Raw genomic sequence first — 18,541 nt, forward strand, 5'->3', positions numbered from 1 at the left:
CCATTTGTTTCCAAACAAACGAGGTAACATGGGTCTGGCAATCATCATTAACCCAAAATTCTTTTTTTTTTTAGTAAAGTTTTAAGTGGAAGGTGTAATTTTGTTTGGGGTTTTAGCTTTAGTTTTTAAAATGGTATTATATAAAGTTTAATGTGAGCTCATTCTCAGTGAATTTATGAAAATAAGGCTCATGGGAAGGTTTCTTGGGTCTGTGAAACAGTCGTAATGATGAGCTGGGCTGTAAAATCAGCTATAAACAAAATGAAATGATAAGCCTAACTTCATTATGCAGACAAGTAAATGGGAAAGGTGAACACACAGCAGGAAGGAAGAGAAACGCAGAATATTCCAGGATGTTAAGCTGTGATCTGTGATCTTGTTGCTTTTATCTGAACATTAATTGTGAACAAAGAAATAGAAGACTTTCTCATCTCCTAGTAGGTTTTTATGTGGCATAGAAGCTGTTCACAATCACAAGGTCAACTTAAAGCCCTAAACTTGTCGTAAAGTATAAACATTCTTTGGGACTGTGGCTCATCATGTTGTGTTTCCTGGAGCTTACGCTGTCTCACTAATGCCAAAGCCCTGGTGACCTTCACCTGAACTTCCCGGGACTGCCACCCCTGGCATCCCTACAGTATTTTTCCTGGTTTCCAGGGATTCCCAATCTGTACCCCCTCTTCCAGCTTCTGTCCTCACTTATGATCCAGTGACCCAATTTAGCCAATGTGGTTTTCACGTGGCCCCCTGCTTAACTGATACCCGACACTTGCATTTTGGGGACAGGCAAGTGAAACAGCGTTGGGATTGCTTGAAAAAAAGGGAAAACGTTGAAAGAGTATAGGAAGGTGCACAGAATTGAAGGGCCAGTAAAGAAGTTGGCACATAGTGGACAGGAAACAGGCATTAGGATACCCTGTCTTGAGAGCACTTGAGTACCTGCCCAGGAACAAATAGGTCAACTTACACCAAGTTTTTGTGTCTTCACATCAAAGTCCTGGGAAAACTAAGACCTCTGGCAGAGCTTGAGCTTCAGGTCATGGCCTGCCCCTTGTCTCCACCACGTCACTAAAATGAATGATTGGCCAAAGAAGCTCCTCTGTCTCCCAGGGAATTAGGGAAGGCCAAACACCTTGGAGTTCCACTGAGACTTCACAGTGAGACAAGAGCGAGTTCCCACAGGAAATACAAGTACTAGAGGAGGGGCACAGACTCTGGCTGCCAAGAATGAGTGAATGAGTGAATGAATGAATGAACAAATGAGCGAATAGATAAGACAAATGTTTCACTGCCCTCTTCTACTACTTTAAAACAATATATTTGATTTTGCTGCTGGCAACTTAACTTTTTTTTTTTAATAGAAAATATTAGTTTGGCATACATGTCTTATTAGCTTATTTATTATTCCTATATCATTGTCCTCATCATTGTCATTGTCATCATCATTACTGCAGTGGGTACTGTAGAGACCTGTTGCTGGTTAAGGTTTTTTGTGTGGATGTGTTCTGAAATTTTTTTCACTTTGAGGTTCCAGATGCTGTTCTGTCTCCGTCACATCCTTTCACCTTCAAGGCAGTTCTCACAGACCACAATGGGCTTGGCTTGTTCCCTCTTGCTACCCATGCTGGGGTCATTCTGTAAACACAGGGGCATGGAAGTTCAGAAATACAACTTCCTCTTCATCTTTGTTGGCTTAATTTTTTTTTTCTTTTGCTTTCAACAGTCAGTGCTTTTAGGAGAAATGTTAAAATGGTTCTGCCCTGTGTTAAACTCTTTTCTTGAAAAAAAGGTACTAACAGAGGTTGTGTCTTCTTAATGATGTTTACTGCTTAATCAGAGCAACATTGGGGGTGGATTTTGGCAGGCAGCAGCCTGTTTCAAGGATAACAAGTTCGTGTTCAAACCCTCCAAGGCTGATGCCAGCAATTTAAAAACAGAAAAACAGAAAAACAAAAAGCTCATTGACCTTGTATCCAGAGGCTTCTGTTTTTTTAGATGGAAGTATGTAGTAAGTGACAGTTGATTACTAAAACACAGCCATTCCCCATGTGTGCTTGAAGAGGTTTTGTGCCCTAAAGAGGCCTTTTGTGATCAAATGGAATTTTGTATAACGTGCAAATCAAAGCTTTTGATAGTTTTTAGAAAACTTTGCCTATTATAATTTATGCATGTCCCAAGAAAAGTTTTAAGAATCTGAGACTTTAAGAATATTCTTTCTTCTCTAAGACTTGATGTTTGTATGTATTCATCTGTGCTGAGTCATGTTCCAATCAGTTGAATGAACATTTACTAACAATCTTTGAAGGAAGATAGAGTTACTGGTTGAGTGTGCGGGCTGGAGTTAGATTTTCTGGTTCTTCTCCAAGTACCACTATTTAATAGCTGTGGGACTTTGGGCAAGTTACTTAACCAGTCTGTGCCTTACTTTATTTTAAAACTTAGAAAAATAATAATGCTTATTTTTTGGTTATAGTGTAAGAATAAATGAGTATGTGAAAAATGCAGAAGGCATTATGGTAAACACGACGTAAGGGTTTCAAATTATTGTTCTGCACTGTGTTCTAGGGTAGGAGACAGAGGTGGTGAGGGAGAGGGAGGAAGATTATCTGTAGAGGACCTCAAAGTCTACATGGGGGTCAGACACATAAACACGGTTTATATAATGTAGCAAGTGGTAGACAGAGGAAGCAGGACACTGTAAGTATAGGCAGGCTGCTAAGAACAACCCAGGCCTTCAGGAACAGTTCTCCTATAGACCTGAACTGAGTACATAAGGATGAAGACAACCTAAATGAGCCATAATGATCAAAACCAAGAGCTGGCTGATTGGAGTAAGAAAAATTTATTACAGTTCTAGATAAGGTGATGTCCCTCACAGAGGTCCTCCTTCTGGTTTCTCCTGAGTTCTTTTTTTTTCTTTTTAAAGATTTTATTTATTCATGAGAGACAGAGAGAGAGAAAGAGACAGGCAGAGGGAGCAGCAGGCTCCATGCAGGGAGCCCAATGTGGGACTCGATCCCAGGATTCCAGGATCATGCCTTGGGCCAAAGGCGGGCGCTAAACCGCTGAGCCACCCAGGGATCCCCCTCTCCTCAGTTCTGAACAGTGAATTTATTGACCATTCCTTGGCCATAGGGTCTCATTAAGGCCTCTCTTATTACACGAGGTGGTTTTGCTTGGCAACACTATGAACAGTCTTACAGAGTATCTTAGGACAGACCTTTGTGTTGGAGAAAATCCAAATTTCAGTTAAGTCCCAGCTTTTCCAGCTGAGGCCTTCTCTTACAAAAAAGATCCCACCGCATGATGTATTTTTAGGAGGTAGATGTAGGGCCCCCTCTCAGCTTTGTAGTTCCACTGGCAATAACCTTACACACAAAAGCATAAGAAGCCAGCACTTGTGTCTTAATCAGAGGCTCGAGGAGAGTAATTGGTTCAAGCTGAAATAGCTGTGAAGAGGAGGAGCCAGGATATGAACCAGAATTTGATATAAAAAGAATACATGAGCTTTGCTACGCTTATTTTTTACTTTTGTTTTCTAACTAAAACTATGCCCAGTATAAAAAAGAGAGCGGGAGGGATTGGTTCATAATCATACTGCAAGATATATTTTCTTTAATTCTTTATAACAAGAAACCGTTCTGCTATCCTGTCCTGGGAAGTGGGTAACTTCACAGCTCCCGCTGGCCGTGGTAACAGCCCAGAATTTTACATTTGTTTGGAGTAAACAACACTGTAATAACACAATTTGGTAAAATCTACTCAATGCCCCAAATCTTCGAAATACCTATAAAGGCAGAGACCCCATTTTTTTTATTTGCATCTAGATAAGGGTCTCTGATTCCCATTCATGAACTATCCAAATGATCCATGGACCATCAGTTAAGAATTTATGGCCTACCCTATTCTCCATCTCTGTAGGAAACACATTTCTGTCTTCCTTTCTGAATTGCTTAAACCAGAGAGATCAGCCAAATTCCTAGGTCAGAGAATATATACTGAAGATTGGTAAATTCTTCTGTAAAGGAGTAGATGGTAAATATTTTAGTCTTTGTGGGCCATATAGTCTCTTTTGCAACTACTCAACTCTGCTGTTGTCTCAGGAAAGATGCCAAAGATGATAGTAAACATATTGCGCACCTGGGGCCCACAGGGCTGTAGTTTGCTTACCAATGAGATAAACATTGTGATAGTGAAAATTACAATGTTACTATATCCTGTGGCACCTTTCTGGTTTAGCATCAAATGTTGATCAGCTTCAGGAATGGTTCTGACCATGTGTTAGTTGGAATCTTTGCTCAACTACTTTCTAGGGTCTATAACTTTAGAGAAAAGTCTTAATCTCTGTGAAATTTAATTTCCTCTTCTGTGTTGTGGGAGGTGTAATAATTCTACCCATCCAATAGGTTATTGAAGGGATAAAAGGAAATAATCCATGGAAATGGGTGCTTAGCCAGAATTTGATTCAAATTGGGCCCATTTCATGAGTACTAGCCATCCAGAGTGTGGCATTGTACAACTTCAGGTCAAAGCAGGGTCAGAAATGAAGAGAACCACAAATCCTCCTTACTTTTCCTGTTAGCCTCTGGCTGAACGCTGCTCATTAATTTTATTTTTTAATGTTTGTTTTCTAATCAAGAATTTGGGGATGATTCTCGTGACCTATTCTCCAGTGATGCCAGTAAAACAATTGATGTCCAAGAAACTGGGAGATACACCTGAGAGAAGTGGCTTTTTTGTTATTTCTGTTATTTTTCAACTGTTGTGCAGATGAGAGGTGTGGGGGAGAAATATGAGGTACATGAATTAAGATCGTGAGTTGAAAAGAGATTTTTCTTTGTAATCATCATTGGGATTATTAATAAGGATTGAGATCTAACTGTATAATTAATAAATACTGCGTGTCTTTGTAGAGTAAATATACGGAAGCTGCCTGTTTCCACTAAAATGATCAGGGCTACGAAATCATAGCATCAGTAGAACAAATGAAGGAGACTGGCTCTGGAAGCCAGAGCAGCCTGGCCAGTTACAGCTACATGGAAAGTTTTGCCTTTGGCCAGTTGTTTGTTTCCCTTTTTCCACAAAGTACTCATTGTAAAATGAGAGACTGGAAAAACGTAGCAGAAAAATATCACAGAGAGAACACCAAGGTCAAAAAAACAACAATGGAAAAAGCAGTGCGTTCTTAGGATTCGAGTTACTCCACCCACATCTGCTTGCCTGTTATGAATATCATTACTTCCTCTGGGTATCACTGAACAATGCCCTGATCTTTGCAAGGACCATGTTTCCACAGACCTAATTGTCTGTTCTTTGGGCGATACGTAAATTAGAGTCACCATACTAGTCACACAGAGGGAAGGATCAATTCCAATATGCCAGTTATGTCCATGTTGAAACCAAAGTTACCTTTAAAATCTGCCCATTACCATGCACTACTTATTCCTGGGTAGAAAAATCAGAGATTTTCCTGGATAGAAATTGGAAAAAAATTTAAAGCCATTACTGTCACTCTGACCCAAATTCTTCCCCTGTGACTAAATTCACTTTGCTTAGTATCCATTTTAAATATGGATTAAAATCCCAGCTCTATGTGGCAGCTGTTGGGGCTCACCATAGGGTGATTAATGGATACCAATGATTTCATGGGAGCACCCAAATGTCAGCATGTATAAATCTTTTGTCTTGGGTGCGTCAGTTTTTACTGAGATTTGTCCAGACTCCTCCCTAGGGGTTCAATCCTGGCTGCCAGTATCAGAGAGCTTTATAAGGGAGACAAACTGAGAACCCGGTGTTCAGAATACAGATCTTCACATGATCTACCTTTGAGATACAACTCTTCTCTCTTTGCTCAGAAATATCTGTTGTTCCTGAGTGCAGGATCCCTCTAACTCAACTTTTTCAGAGAGTAAAATCTCTGCCTTTTGCTGGGATGGGGAAAGAATAATGAAAAAAGTTACTTAGATATGCAGCGTAAGGATGGGGATCTGGGGCTTGACTGCTCCTGATATAGATTTAGCCTATATTTAGCCACACCCCAGCCATCAAAAATAATCCTAGCTACCTGCAACACATTTGAGGTCCCTGAAGCAGCCTGCATAAATTTGGAGTCTGCTGCTTTCAGATAATGTTGCCCTTGGGTCAGTCTCTAGCCTCTTGCACGCCTGGTAAGTTCTGTCCCTGGAGAGTCCCTCAAGCTCCCAGCCAGTGGGTTTTAAGTGGGACTGTCTTTGCTGGCCCTAAGGAACCTGTTTTGCTGAAAGTTCAACAAAAAGATTACAAAGCCCTTACATATCCCAACAGATTTTTAACACTTTGTATGAAATCCTTCTGTTAATCTTACCTTTAAATTAAAAACTAAATGAAAGTATGTTATCTGGGAGAGGCAGTAGTACATTAGAGTGGCCCAGAAACTAGGTTACGTGCTTTTCTCCTTGCTCTCTCTCTCTCTCTCTCTCTCTCTCTCTCTCTCTCGTCAGCTGTCCCCAACCCACATATAATCCATGCAAATTCCAAGACTTTTCTTCCCAAGTGGGCCTCCAACTCATCTCCTTTCATCATTCCCCTGCCACCTCGTCCCTCCTCATTGAGGGAACAAGGGACTCTAAAACCAAACTAGAATCCTCTAGAATCCCACCTCTGCCACTTACCAGCTGTATAATCTTGTGCATATTAAATGTGTGGACTAGTTACAAATAAGAAACAGACCCCTTTCTGCCCACTCAGGCCCCTCCAGTTATCTTCAAAGTTTCGCTCTTACACTGTAGGGATTCCCCAGGCATTGGGTTATGGCAGCCCAAGCAGACTAATACAGTGACCGTGTAAGCACGGTTTTTACCTTTTTGAGCAAAACCTCTTTTCCTTATCTGCAATTTGTAAAATAATTATCCTTGCATTTATTTATTTATTTTTTAAATTAGCCCAGGCTGGGAACATCGGGAATGTTAATTTCCAGTAAAACATAATAAGAAGGCCAGTCCATAGTCATCCCTCTTGTAAGGATTTGTTTTTGTGGACACTCTCAATTTTTTTTAAAAGGAAGGTTCTAGGTGAACAAAAGCAAGGAAGGAAAGAAACTGAATGAACCTGAGCGTGCAGGTTTGTTCTCCAGAGAATTATCTATCACCCCATGCAGCCACCTCTGCTTCATATCCAGTTAGCATGTTTGTTTAGTTGTGCACAACCACACACTGCTCCGTTGTTTTCCATAGAAGCATGTTCAGTAAGTCACATAATGCAGGTTTCCAATTTTGGAAAACCTGGCTTTAGATGGATGTAAGACATTTCAAATGCAGGTTCATGAAGTTGAGTAAAATATGAAAAAACCCAACAGTATTCTTTGTTGCTCTTTTTTTCCCTTTAACTCTGCTAATTATAGGTCTGGAGTTCAAACCCTGCCCCACAATGCCAAGGTTCACTACAACTACGCCAATTTCCTGAAGGACCAGGGTCGGAACCGGGAAGCGATCTCTCACTACAGAACTGCCCTCAGGTAAGCACCCTATGTATATTGTCCACTGCTGTGCTTCTCAGGCCCTTGTTGTTCGCCCACCCTCCCAGTGTGTCGTGGGTGGGGGACACCGGACATCTCCTTGGAGGGGGTAAGGATCCTGGACTCTCCATCTCTTGGCTCAGTGCTCGAGTCTGCTGTGAATGTAGTAACTGCGTTGCTTCTAATTCTTGGCGGTTTCCTGCAGAAGTTTCCATTGCTGCCCACTCCTCAATGAGGTGTGATCCTCGGTTGAATATACACATACAGGCAAACAGGAGTCGGTTGTCAAAAATACACTGCAAATTCTCTGAACATGTATTCCAGTGAAGTCTCCCACTTTTAGGTTTCTCATTGTCAGAAAGGATTTATATGAAGACATTTGAGTATAGAAATGAAATACCCTGATGGTTGTATTAAATAGAGAACTAGAAGATACTTGATTACCATATGGGGAATATGTTAATAAGGGGTGTGTGTGTACACAAATATGTGTGTATGTGCATATGTAGATGAACAGCCCTGACACTCTCTTTGTACTCCTCTCCTTGTATTCGTTTGGAAGAGACTGTAGCAAACATAGCTTTAGATGTCACTTTATGAGAAACTGCAGATCAATCCTGCATGTCCAGCAGCAGTCTGCGCTGCTCTTGAGTACTCAAAATCACAACTCTGACTTTCAAGATGGTCTTATCTAAAAGATCCCACATGATGAATGTCTTTAACCTGGAACATGTGGAGATATGAGAACTATACATAGCCTCGGAGTCTCTAGATGTGGGCAAAACAAAGAAAGGTGTTTATTGAGTACTATGAGGCTTGTGAAAGCTTTTTAAAGAGGTTTCCATGCTCCTACAGACTGGCCCACATTTGGCTGAATTTTCTGATAACTGTTCCACTTTGGGATATGTTTAAAGTATATGTAGCAAACAAAACTACATTTCCCTGAAGCACATACTAGGATTATATCAAAGTTTAGTTTGAAATCATCATTCTTAGGCAGCCTGGGTGGCACCGCCTTCAGCTCAGGTCATGATCCTGGGGTCCTGGGATCGAATCCCGTGTCAGGCTCCCTGCATGGAACCTGCTTCTCCCTCTGCCTGTGTCTCTGCCTCTCTCTCTCCCTCTCTGTCTCTCATGAATAAATAAATAAAATCTTTAAAAAAAAAAAAAAGAGTGAAATCATCATTCTTAAAGTAACTGACCCGCTTTGTAAAATTATCGTTTTGAACAATGCTCTTACATAAGTGTATTGTTCATGAATCAAAATCTTTCAGACATTAGGCTCTGTTATTTAGTATTCAGTATGGCAAAAATTTTAGGCTGTGCACATCAAGTTCACCATCAGATACTTTTCCAAAGATACAAGAAATGCATGTCCCAAAGGAAAATTATAACAAAACCTTTTTTGAGGAAAAGGAGTTTTTATTAAGGAATAGAAGGTCATTTTTAGGATTTAATAAGGAATTATATTCTTTCCCTGGAAGCCAGCTTACCCAAATGTTTACAATACTTATCTCTAGTTGTGAGATTATGGCTTAATTTTTTTCTGTATACTTTATTTTGTGCTCCAGATGTTCTATAATGAACGTGTATTATTTTTGCAATGAGGAGATGTAATTTTTAAAGAGGCATATTCCTTCAAGGGCACAAATAAAGTATGTTTTGGCTTAATGATTAATTAACGATTCAGGATTTTAGGTGACATTCTTGAAGAGAAGAGAGCAATTAGTTTGTCTGAAAAATAGTGGTTGAAAAGAAGTATTACCAGTATCCTTTAAAATTTGTTGCATTCTAACAGACTGTTTTCTGTCAAGTTCAAACAGAAAAATAAGACAAACCCTAAGGCACAGCTTGGGGCAAAGATATAAATTACACAAAATTCTTCAGCAGCTGATTTTACAGAATTATAGTAGCTGGTTGGGTATTACCGCTTTTTTCCCATGGAACAATAAAAATAAATGTTTGCTTCAGCAACTGTACTTCTGGAAGAAACATGTCCTTTGAGAAGTGGGGGGAAAAACAATTAGAGCTATAAATACACTGCATAGTAATTAGTGAAATATTTCATCCTCTCAGACCAGTCTCAAAATGCTTCTGATTTAAGTAGCATCATTTTTGTGTGGATATCTCTGTGGTGAATTTTCAATGGTGTGGGTGTTTTGTTTTGTCTTTTAATTTAAATAAATTGTCACTTGTTGTGTTAGAGAGAAGAGGAAAATGCTAGGACTATTCATCATTTTGATGATTATTCATCCTAGGTGACTAGAAGATTGCACTTATTTTTTAATTTAATTTTTTTAGAGAGCCAGAGCATGCGCATGAATGGTGGAGGGGGTGGGGCAGCAGGAGAGTGCAAGAGAGAATCTCAAGCAGGTTCCACACTTGGCTCAGAGCCTGACTGTGGGGCTCCATCTCACGACCCTGATATCATGACCTGAGCCGAAACCAAGAGTCAGATGCCAAACCAACTGAACCACCCAGGTATCCTAGATTGCCCTTATTTTGATACTGCTCTTTCTTTGCTGATTTATTGTATCCTAAAATTTCTTTGCTGAAGTTGATTCTCCCCTTCCCAACTACCTCGTCCCTATTTTAGCTTCATTGTATTTGATATTTTCCATATTTGCACACAGCAAAAAGACAGTGACTAGAGAAATGTGTAGGGATAATGGTGCTATTATCTGAAATCAGTCCCAACAATTATCCATTTCTGTTTTAATGACTGCATAGATCCCAAAGGCAGTGATGAAATTAGTCATTAGGGTTGTATCTATACCAATATCATTTTGGCTGTCTTATAATTCTAGAAATAATGCCACATTAAATTGGTAATTATATATGACATGAATATTCTGCTTCTTTTAAACCTTATTCTATGTTTTTAAAAAAGATTTATTTCAGAGAGAGAGAGAGAGAGAGAATGCTGGACCAGACTCCCCACTAAGTGGGGAGCCCAATGCGGGGCTCAATCCCATGATCCTGAGATCATGACCTGAGCTGAAATCAAGAGCTGGCTGATTATGATTAATCCACGGAGCCACCCAGGCACCCCAACCTTACTATATTTTTTAAATGAGATGCAAGTAGTACTAATTTCTCCTCCCTTTTGGTGTACCTCATTTATTATATTTCTGTAGTGCAGGGGAAATCTCCCCTGGAAAATGCTGCCACTGAGGTTATAGATTCAGATTAAGACCCAAATAAAAAAAAGAAAAAAAAAATCAGCAAAGGAAGATGGAAGAAAATAACTCTTTTCTTCTTTTCTCATCCTTTATTAACAGAAGTGTCAGCTTTGCTTTGCTATGAAGGGCAGCTGTCATGTTTATACCTATTCCAGGTTTTATAAAGTTTGAGATTCTATATGGTTCAGAATCAGAACACCACTGGTGGATCTGCCGTGTGCTACCAAAACTTTCTGACCATTGCTTAAAACTGGAAAAGTTTCTACCATTCCACCTCTTGTTAGCTGAGTAGAAAGTTCAGAAACCACCCAGTATGTCAGCTCTTCCTGACAAAAATGCCCATCCAAAAATTCATCCAATAAGTCCAAAAGGAGAGATAGTAGCCTTGCCTGGATAAAGTGCAGCAGATCCCGAATGTGTAGTTGGCCGGTAGTTTGTTGATTAGTTTAAAAAGTTAGTTAAAAGGGGAAAATCATAAAACAAATTATGCACACTCTTGAATGATTTATTGTATCCCAAAATTTCACATGTACATCTATTCACCAATCTTCAAATGTCAAACCACTTTTTCCTTTGGGTAAGAGTCTAATGATTATAATCTGCAAAATCACATCCATAAATCATTTGTCTGATGATTTTGATACTTTAAAGTGGAATAAAAATGTAATGACTGTGAGATTTTCCTGATTTTTCTCCTATAGATTTTACAGATGTTTTTCATCTAATTCAATAGCAATTTCTTGAGCAAGTTCCCTTTTTTGAGAATTTTAGAGTATTTACTTAGTTTTCATAGAAATAACTTTTTCACTTCTATTTTATCAGTTTGCAAAATATTTTATTACATTACACAACTGCAATAAAAACTACAACTGCAATAAATTTGTTAATAAACATGATTGTCTGTTAGTCATTCAACTCAACTCACAGGGTCAAAAAGGCCCAGACTTACAGGAAAAGTTTATTAAGTTGTGGACAACCACCAATATGTTTTACAGAGAAGAGTACAACATAGTGAAGAAACTGTTTTATTTATCTTTATTTTTTATTTTTTAAAAGACTTTATTTATTCATGAGAGACACACAGAGAGAGCCAGAGATATAGGCCGAAGGAGAAGCAGGCTCCCTGCGGGGAGCCTAATGCAGGACTCGATCTCAGGACCCAGGGATCACACCTGAGCCAAAGGCAAACACTTAACCTCTGAGCCACCCAGATGCCCCAAAGAGGCAGTTTTAAAATAGTTTTCACTACAGGTGATAGAGTTATGGAAGTTGTTTTTCATCTTATATTTAAATTCACTGCATGACTCAGTTATTGGTTGGTTAAAATGGGCTGGCCATCAAGAACCCTGCACCTGGGAAGGAATAGAGTTCACCTTTGTCCAGATGGGTCAGGAAAGTCTCCTTACTGTCACCAGCAAATTATTCCATATCCATGGAACGTTGTTCACTTAGAATTCCTCCCAGCCTACTATGATAAGCACCTCCCATACCCAGATCTAGTCATGCATCCCAGGTGATTGGATATCACCCCTCTGCAGGATTCCATCCCTGATACAAGAGCTATGATCTTCAGTTACCCAGACTGCTGCTTTCCCTCATCCCCCTCACAGGTATGGTTTCACCATGAAATACACAGTAAATCATCTAAGATTTCCACCTTCCCATACTCCTGTCAAGCAGGAGGTGCATTACCCTTCCATGACAGTACTCAAATGTGCTTGGGCAGCCATGGGACCCTTAGCCTTATCCACTCCCAGTATATCTGTTGTTGAGGTTCTTTTTTTATTTTTTAAAGATTTATTTATTTATTTAACAGAGAAAAGGCATAATCAGGGGGAGCAGCAGGCAGAGGGAGAAGCAGGCTCCCCACTGAGCAAAGAGCTCAGTGTGGGCCTCCATCCCAGGACATCCCATTAAGAGTCTGCCTTAACCAACAGGTGCCCCTGTTGTTGATGTTCTAAACAGAAAAAGAAGCCAGAAAACCAGGATTTTTTTTTAAGGTTTATTCATTCATGATAGAGAGAGAGAGAGGGGGGCAGAGACACAGGCAGAGGGAGCAGCAGGCTCCATGCTGGGAGCCCGATGTGGGACTTGATCCCAGGACTCCAGGATTGCGCCCTGAGCCAAAGGCAGGCGCTAAACCTCAGCCACCCAGGGATCCCCAAACCAGGCTTTTTTTTATTGGTATAAGTAAAGGGGAAGAAATGTGCTTTTATTGCTCCTGTCCCAAAGAAATTGCCACTAGCAATTTAATTGCCTACCACGTGGGAAAGGATAGAACTAAAATCTTTTTGATTGGAATTTTTAATGCATAAAATAGAGACTCGTCATGATAGTAGTAACCATTGATAGCATTCTTTGCATTCCCTGCTGTGTTGATAACTGGAACTCTGCAAGGAGACTCTATTAGACTGTGTAAGTGCATATGGAAAAAAGGGAAGTAATAAAAGAATCAAGGAAACCCTGTATCATAGTCTAACAAAATCTAACCATGTGTAATTAACTCACTGTTCACTGATGTCCTGAATACATCAATAACATTATTATAACTCCTTTGAGAAATGCTATCTATGAAGCTGGTGGAGTTTGAACATTTTTTTTAAATCAGGATATAATGCTTATTTTAAAAGTCCTTCATTACACAGCCTATTTTAAGTGAACATTTAAAATAACTCTTATGAGTAAAAGTGACCTTGGATACCAGCTGTCATGTATTTCTGGAAAGAATTAAAACTCCAGGACCATTTGTTAACCAGGTTTAACATGTGGAGATGGGCTCTTTTGCCAGTGTGGTATTTTCATTTATAAAAGTCTAAGTGCACTTCCCAGTATCACAAATAGACACTTGAAATTAGTTTTATTCCTTTTTTTGTTGATGAAATTAATAGCTTCACTATATTTTGTGTTAATGAAGTCTAGCAGTTTTACTCATTAAATCCAAGAAATTAAACACTATTTCATTTAGAAAACTAGAAGTTAGTGACTTTGTGGCCATACTTATAGACTAAATTTCTGAATGAAAGTTCTGTAATTTCTATTCAAGAACATTTTGCTGTCAGGTTTGGTGGTGGGGGGGGGAGGGTGTGCTTTGTTTTTTGCTTTTTATTTATTTATTTTTTCCTGCCTTATACCTCTCTTTCACTTCAGAAACTCACTGTGCTTCCCCAGGAAACAGAATCCCAGGCTGGGATCTGCATGCAGGAAGTCCATTAAGAAGTGCTCTCTGGAAATGTTAGGGAAGGAAGCCAGGGGAGCAGGATGGGCAGAGGGAGAGTTGACAAGCAAGGGCAATTCCTGGGCCTCAGCTGACACCTAGGAAGCTCTGGAGCTGCGAGCGCCCCTCAGGATTGCCGTGAATGGCAAGAGATGGAATCTTTACATCCCCTTATGAACCAGTCACTGCCCCAGCCAGGGAGGGTAGCCTGGGGTGAGGCAGTTCCTGAGAAGACTCAGCTGTGAACTGTCAACAGATGGGGAACAAGTGTCTCAGACGTGAGTGGTGTCTGGGTGGTGTGAGAAAGCAGCCACCACAACCGGCTCAATTTACAATTTCCTATATAAGCAAATATGACAGCTTTAACAATATCACTTAGATTTTCTGTTAAAATGACAACATGGGAGGTAACACCATACTTGATAAGGTTGGAAGATTACAAGATAGTTCGTATAAAAAGCTTGAGGCACTGCCCAATACCTGACAGTGATAAATTCATTAAGTGTTATTTATTTGTATGTCCCAAATCTGACCACTTCTGTCCACCTCCACTGGCCATCGTGTCTCACTTAGATTCCTGTCTCAGAGCCCCTGTGGCTCCTACCAGGCCCTGCACTGCCCTTCTCAGACCTCACCTCCTGGGACTTTTCTGCCAGCTCAGCTCCAGCTACATACAGTCAGGCCACATTTCTATTCCAGGGACTCTGAATTTGTAATTCCCTCTTCCTGGAACACACCCTCATTCTCTAACTAGCTGCCTCCTTCCCTTCCTTCGGGGTTCCCCACTTAGGTCATCTTGTCAATGTGGCCTTCCCAGGCCACCCCACCCAAGAGTGCAGTCACCACCAACATGCTCTATTCCTCTTCTTTGCTTCATTTTCTCCATTGCATTTGTCACCCATTCACCTACTTCTCTCTTTTTTTTTAAAGATTTTATTTATTTATTCATGAGAGACACACAGAGAGAGGCAGAGACATGGGAAGAGGGAGAAGTAGGCTCCCTGTGGGGGACCCAGTGCAGAACTTGATCCCAGGACCTCGGGATCATGCCCTGAGCCACAGGCAGATGGTCAACCACTGAGCCACCCAGGTGCCCCTACTTCTCATTTTTTTAAGTGTCTGTCTCCCTCTACTAGAGGGGAAACCCCATGAGGGTAGAGATTTGGGTCTTTATCCGCAGCCTAGAGAACAATACCAGGAATGTAGCACTTAGTGTGTGTTGATTGGGTGAATGCTACCTGGAAACATCTTTATATGGTCTTTTTTTTTTTTTAAGATGTGAATTACCTGAATTTTTTTTAAATGGCAGCTGAGGTACAGTATGAAAACCAAAAACTTTCCAAAGTAGATCCATAGTCACTTCTACAGAACATATATTTAATCTGTCCCCAAACCCATCTTGCCTTTCTCCTGTGTTCAGGAGTCCCTAATTTCCAACTCCTCTGAGATTTTATTTAAAACTGTTTCTTAAAGCCTTCACTTCATCTACTTCTCTGGGCACTTTTCCATTAATATTTAAATACTCTCGGGGTGCCTGGGTGACTCAAGCCCTTGAGTGTCTGCCTTTTGATTTCTGCTCAGGTCATGATCTTGGGGGTTGTGCGATCAAGCCCCATGTTGGGCTCCACACTCAGCAGGGAGTCTGCTTGAGATTCTCTCTCCCTGTACCGCTGCCCCTCCCCTCCCCAATCTTACACTCTGTATGTCTCTCTATAAAGATTCATTTATTTATTTTTAGAGAGTGAGGTGGGAGATGGGTGGGAGAGAGGGCACGTGCACCAGCAGGGGGAGAGGGAAAGAGAAAGGGAATCTCAAGCAGACTCCTTGATGAGCACAGAGACCAACATGGGGCTCGATCTCACAACCCAAGATCGTTACCAGAGCTGAAATCAAGGTGGATGTTCAAACAACTGAGCCACCCAGGCAATAAAATACCTTAAAAATAAATAAATAAATAGTCTCAAGTTTCTACCTTCTTGAAACAAATATGCAAACCAGCCTGTACCTCTCCTGTTTTCCCCTTACCTGTTGGTCTCAGTGTCTTCTCCTTCATTTCCCTCTTGCTAGCCAGCCCCCTACCACCACCACCTATGAGTGGTTTCCACTCTACCACTGACTCTCTTCTGTAGGTGCACCTGCTGCCCTCATATGGGGAACTCCAGGGGACACTGCTGACTCTCAGCAGCATTAATTTTGTTGACTGCTCCGTCCTCCTTAAAGTGAATTACTTGTCAGCTTCCATGCTGCCTTGGTTTTCCCTCTTTCTCTAGACTCTCCTGCAAACCCTTAGTGGAGGAGTTCTCAGGCTCCCCCTCTTCTCAAGCTTTGTTTTCCTCCCAGAGGATCTCTTCAGTTCCAAAAGCTTTTAGGTAGCATCTGTATGCTGATCAACTCTCAAAGCTGTCATTTCACCACATAACGTTCCTGTATCAGAGCCATCTCTCCAGCTGATTCCTGGATGTTTCTACACATTTCCCGCTGCACCGAAACTCACCTTACCACCTTCTCTCCAAAACCTGTTCCTTGTCCTTTATTGCCCTCCTTTCCAATTTGTGCTTAAACCAGAGTAACATGTTTTGTTTCCTGAGTTCTTTTTAGTTTGCTTTCTCTCTCTCTCTTTGAAACACTTTTTTTTCCTCTTTCTACTTATATCCCTTCCTCCCCTTTCCTTAACTCTCAACTGTTACTGCCTCGCTGGTGAAGCATCATCTGGCCTGGAAACACCTTGGTGAGTACCAATGCTCCTGCCATGGGCTCCTGCTTCTCATACTGTCCACCCCCCTCCCTCCACTTTGTCTCTTTCTGCCCTGTGTGCTCTGATCACAGTGTGTTAAAGCAAATTGGTGTCCCTGTCTCTTCCTCTTCTGCCACAGGACTTACTGGAGAGCAAGGACTCCTTTCTCTTTATTGCTGTGGTCCCTTACCGGAGGGTTTGGCACATTGTAGGTGCTTAGTAGATGTTTAAATGATTATTGAAAGAAAGACCAGATGGATATAATGCACAGAATATCACAGACCCCCTTAGAGTTAGAGGGCAACTCTGTAATGACAGCAGTATCTCTCAGTGGGAGAGCTGTCAACAGTGTAGATGGGACAGTTCTTAATTATGCAGGACTGTCTAATGCATCACAAGATGTTTAACACGCCTACTTCCTGCCATTGGTGACCACCAGATCCTGAAGCGGATATTCAGGATATGCACCCTGTTCTCTCCCCATCCCACATGATCTTCATTGGCAGTTACTGATTAGGAATAGGGACCCCCTTTTCCGCCCACTGCCGTCTTTTCCCGAGTTGATACAACTGGAGTGCTAGTAATGCTATGAAGTATCAGTACAGTAAAGACTCCATGTGCACATGGATCTGTCACACAGGACTTTGAATCTCCTTACAACCTTGGATGTAGCTTGTAAAATTGCACGTGTCTGGAATTCCATTTGGTGTTGAGCATATCATAAGGCTTGGAGGAAATTGCTCTGGTGCCTGTGGGGATCGTTTGCTTTAGATGATGAAGGATTGACAGGCTTTGGAATGAGGGTTTGGCAGAGAACATTCCTACATTCTTAAAATGGAAAGAGTCGCACGTCCTTCACATCTGAGAACCCACGGCATAGGAGAGACAGATGGATTCAAGATGACTTGAGTGTTCACTGGATTAGTGATGAAGAAATAATGGATGTTATTTTGACTGATGGGATCAAGTCGAAGGCCATTGTCAGCAGTGAAGAGAATGATTTTTTTTGGAGGGTGAGAAATCCATATGAGAGGAGACCTGGCAGCTTCAGCCTGGCGTGGGTTCGTTAGGGCTGGAGGGGGAACCGAATAATACCACCCAGAGGTCCTGCAACTCACCCCAAACACAAACTGTTTATGGTGGAACAAGTATGATGATGGGTATTTTTATACCCATCATCTCATTTTCTAACATAGACGCCCATTTGTTTACACAGAAGGTCAATAGCTATTGACCTTATTATTATAGAGAAAGCAACTAAGGGGCAGACATAAATTCAAAATCTCATAGCTAGATATGTTTTTTTTTTTTCCCTGAAAGTCCATGGCTTCTGACTCCAAATACAGTTATATTTCTGCTCCACCAAAACAGGCCCACCATCTGCCCCAAAAACCAAAGTTCACCATAATCACCTCAAGCCTCTGTGAAAGGTTAAATAAAAAGCAGAGAACTATTTAATTCAATGCATTTCCCAACCCTTAGAGTTAAATTGTCAGGAATCAGGAAAATTCAGCCACTTAAAATGACTCATTTCCTGAGGGCATCAGAGAACAGGGTTTACTCTAAATTGTCTTGGAAAATCAACTGGGTGGAGTCCTTCTGGATCACTGTGAGAGGTCATCCATTGTGAGAGGTCAGATAATTTAGTTGGCCCTCTTTGGAGAGTGTGTTACATTTCCCTAAATTGCATGTGAGGTTTTTTCCCAAAGCTTTCTTAAAGGGTGGAAAGAATATAATGCAAAAAGAAAGTGGCAAGATTACTTGCTGGGTGTTAATGGCAATTTCGAACAAGCAAAGAAGCAGATCAATAATCAGTGTCACCTGGTACATTTTAGTGACATGGTTGTTCAAATTTTATAACAGGGAAGAACCAGGCATTTTTTAAAAAATGCCAGAGACTAATCTGGTTGAAAATATGC

The 18,541-nt window shown here is 40.9% G+C and overlaps 1 protein-coding gene across 1 annotated transcript in view; it reads left to right on the forward strand.

The window, feature by feature from the left end:
* The window catches only part of TMTC1 (transmembrane O-mannosyltransferase targeting cadherins 1), a 273,784-nt gene that overhangs the window by 188,799 nt on the left and 66,444 nt on the right, over positions 1-18,541 (forward strand). Inside the window, exon 11 of the mRNA XM_072798473.1 lies at positions 7,379-7,492. Coding sequence (XP_072654574.1) covers positions 7,379-7,492 — 114 coding nt within the window. The remainder of the gene's footprint in view (positions 1-7,378; positions 7,493-18,541) is intronic.

Source organism: Canis lupus, chromosome 25, assembly GCF_048164855.1.
Source record: "Canis lupus baileyi chromosome 25, mCanLup2.hap1, whole genome shotgun sequence".
Classification (NCBI taxonomy): domain Eukaryota; kingdom Metazoa; phylum Chordata; class Mammalia; order Carnivora; family Canidae; genus Canis; species Canis lupus.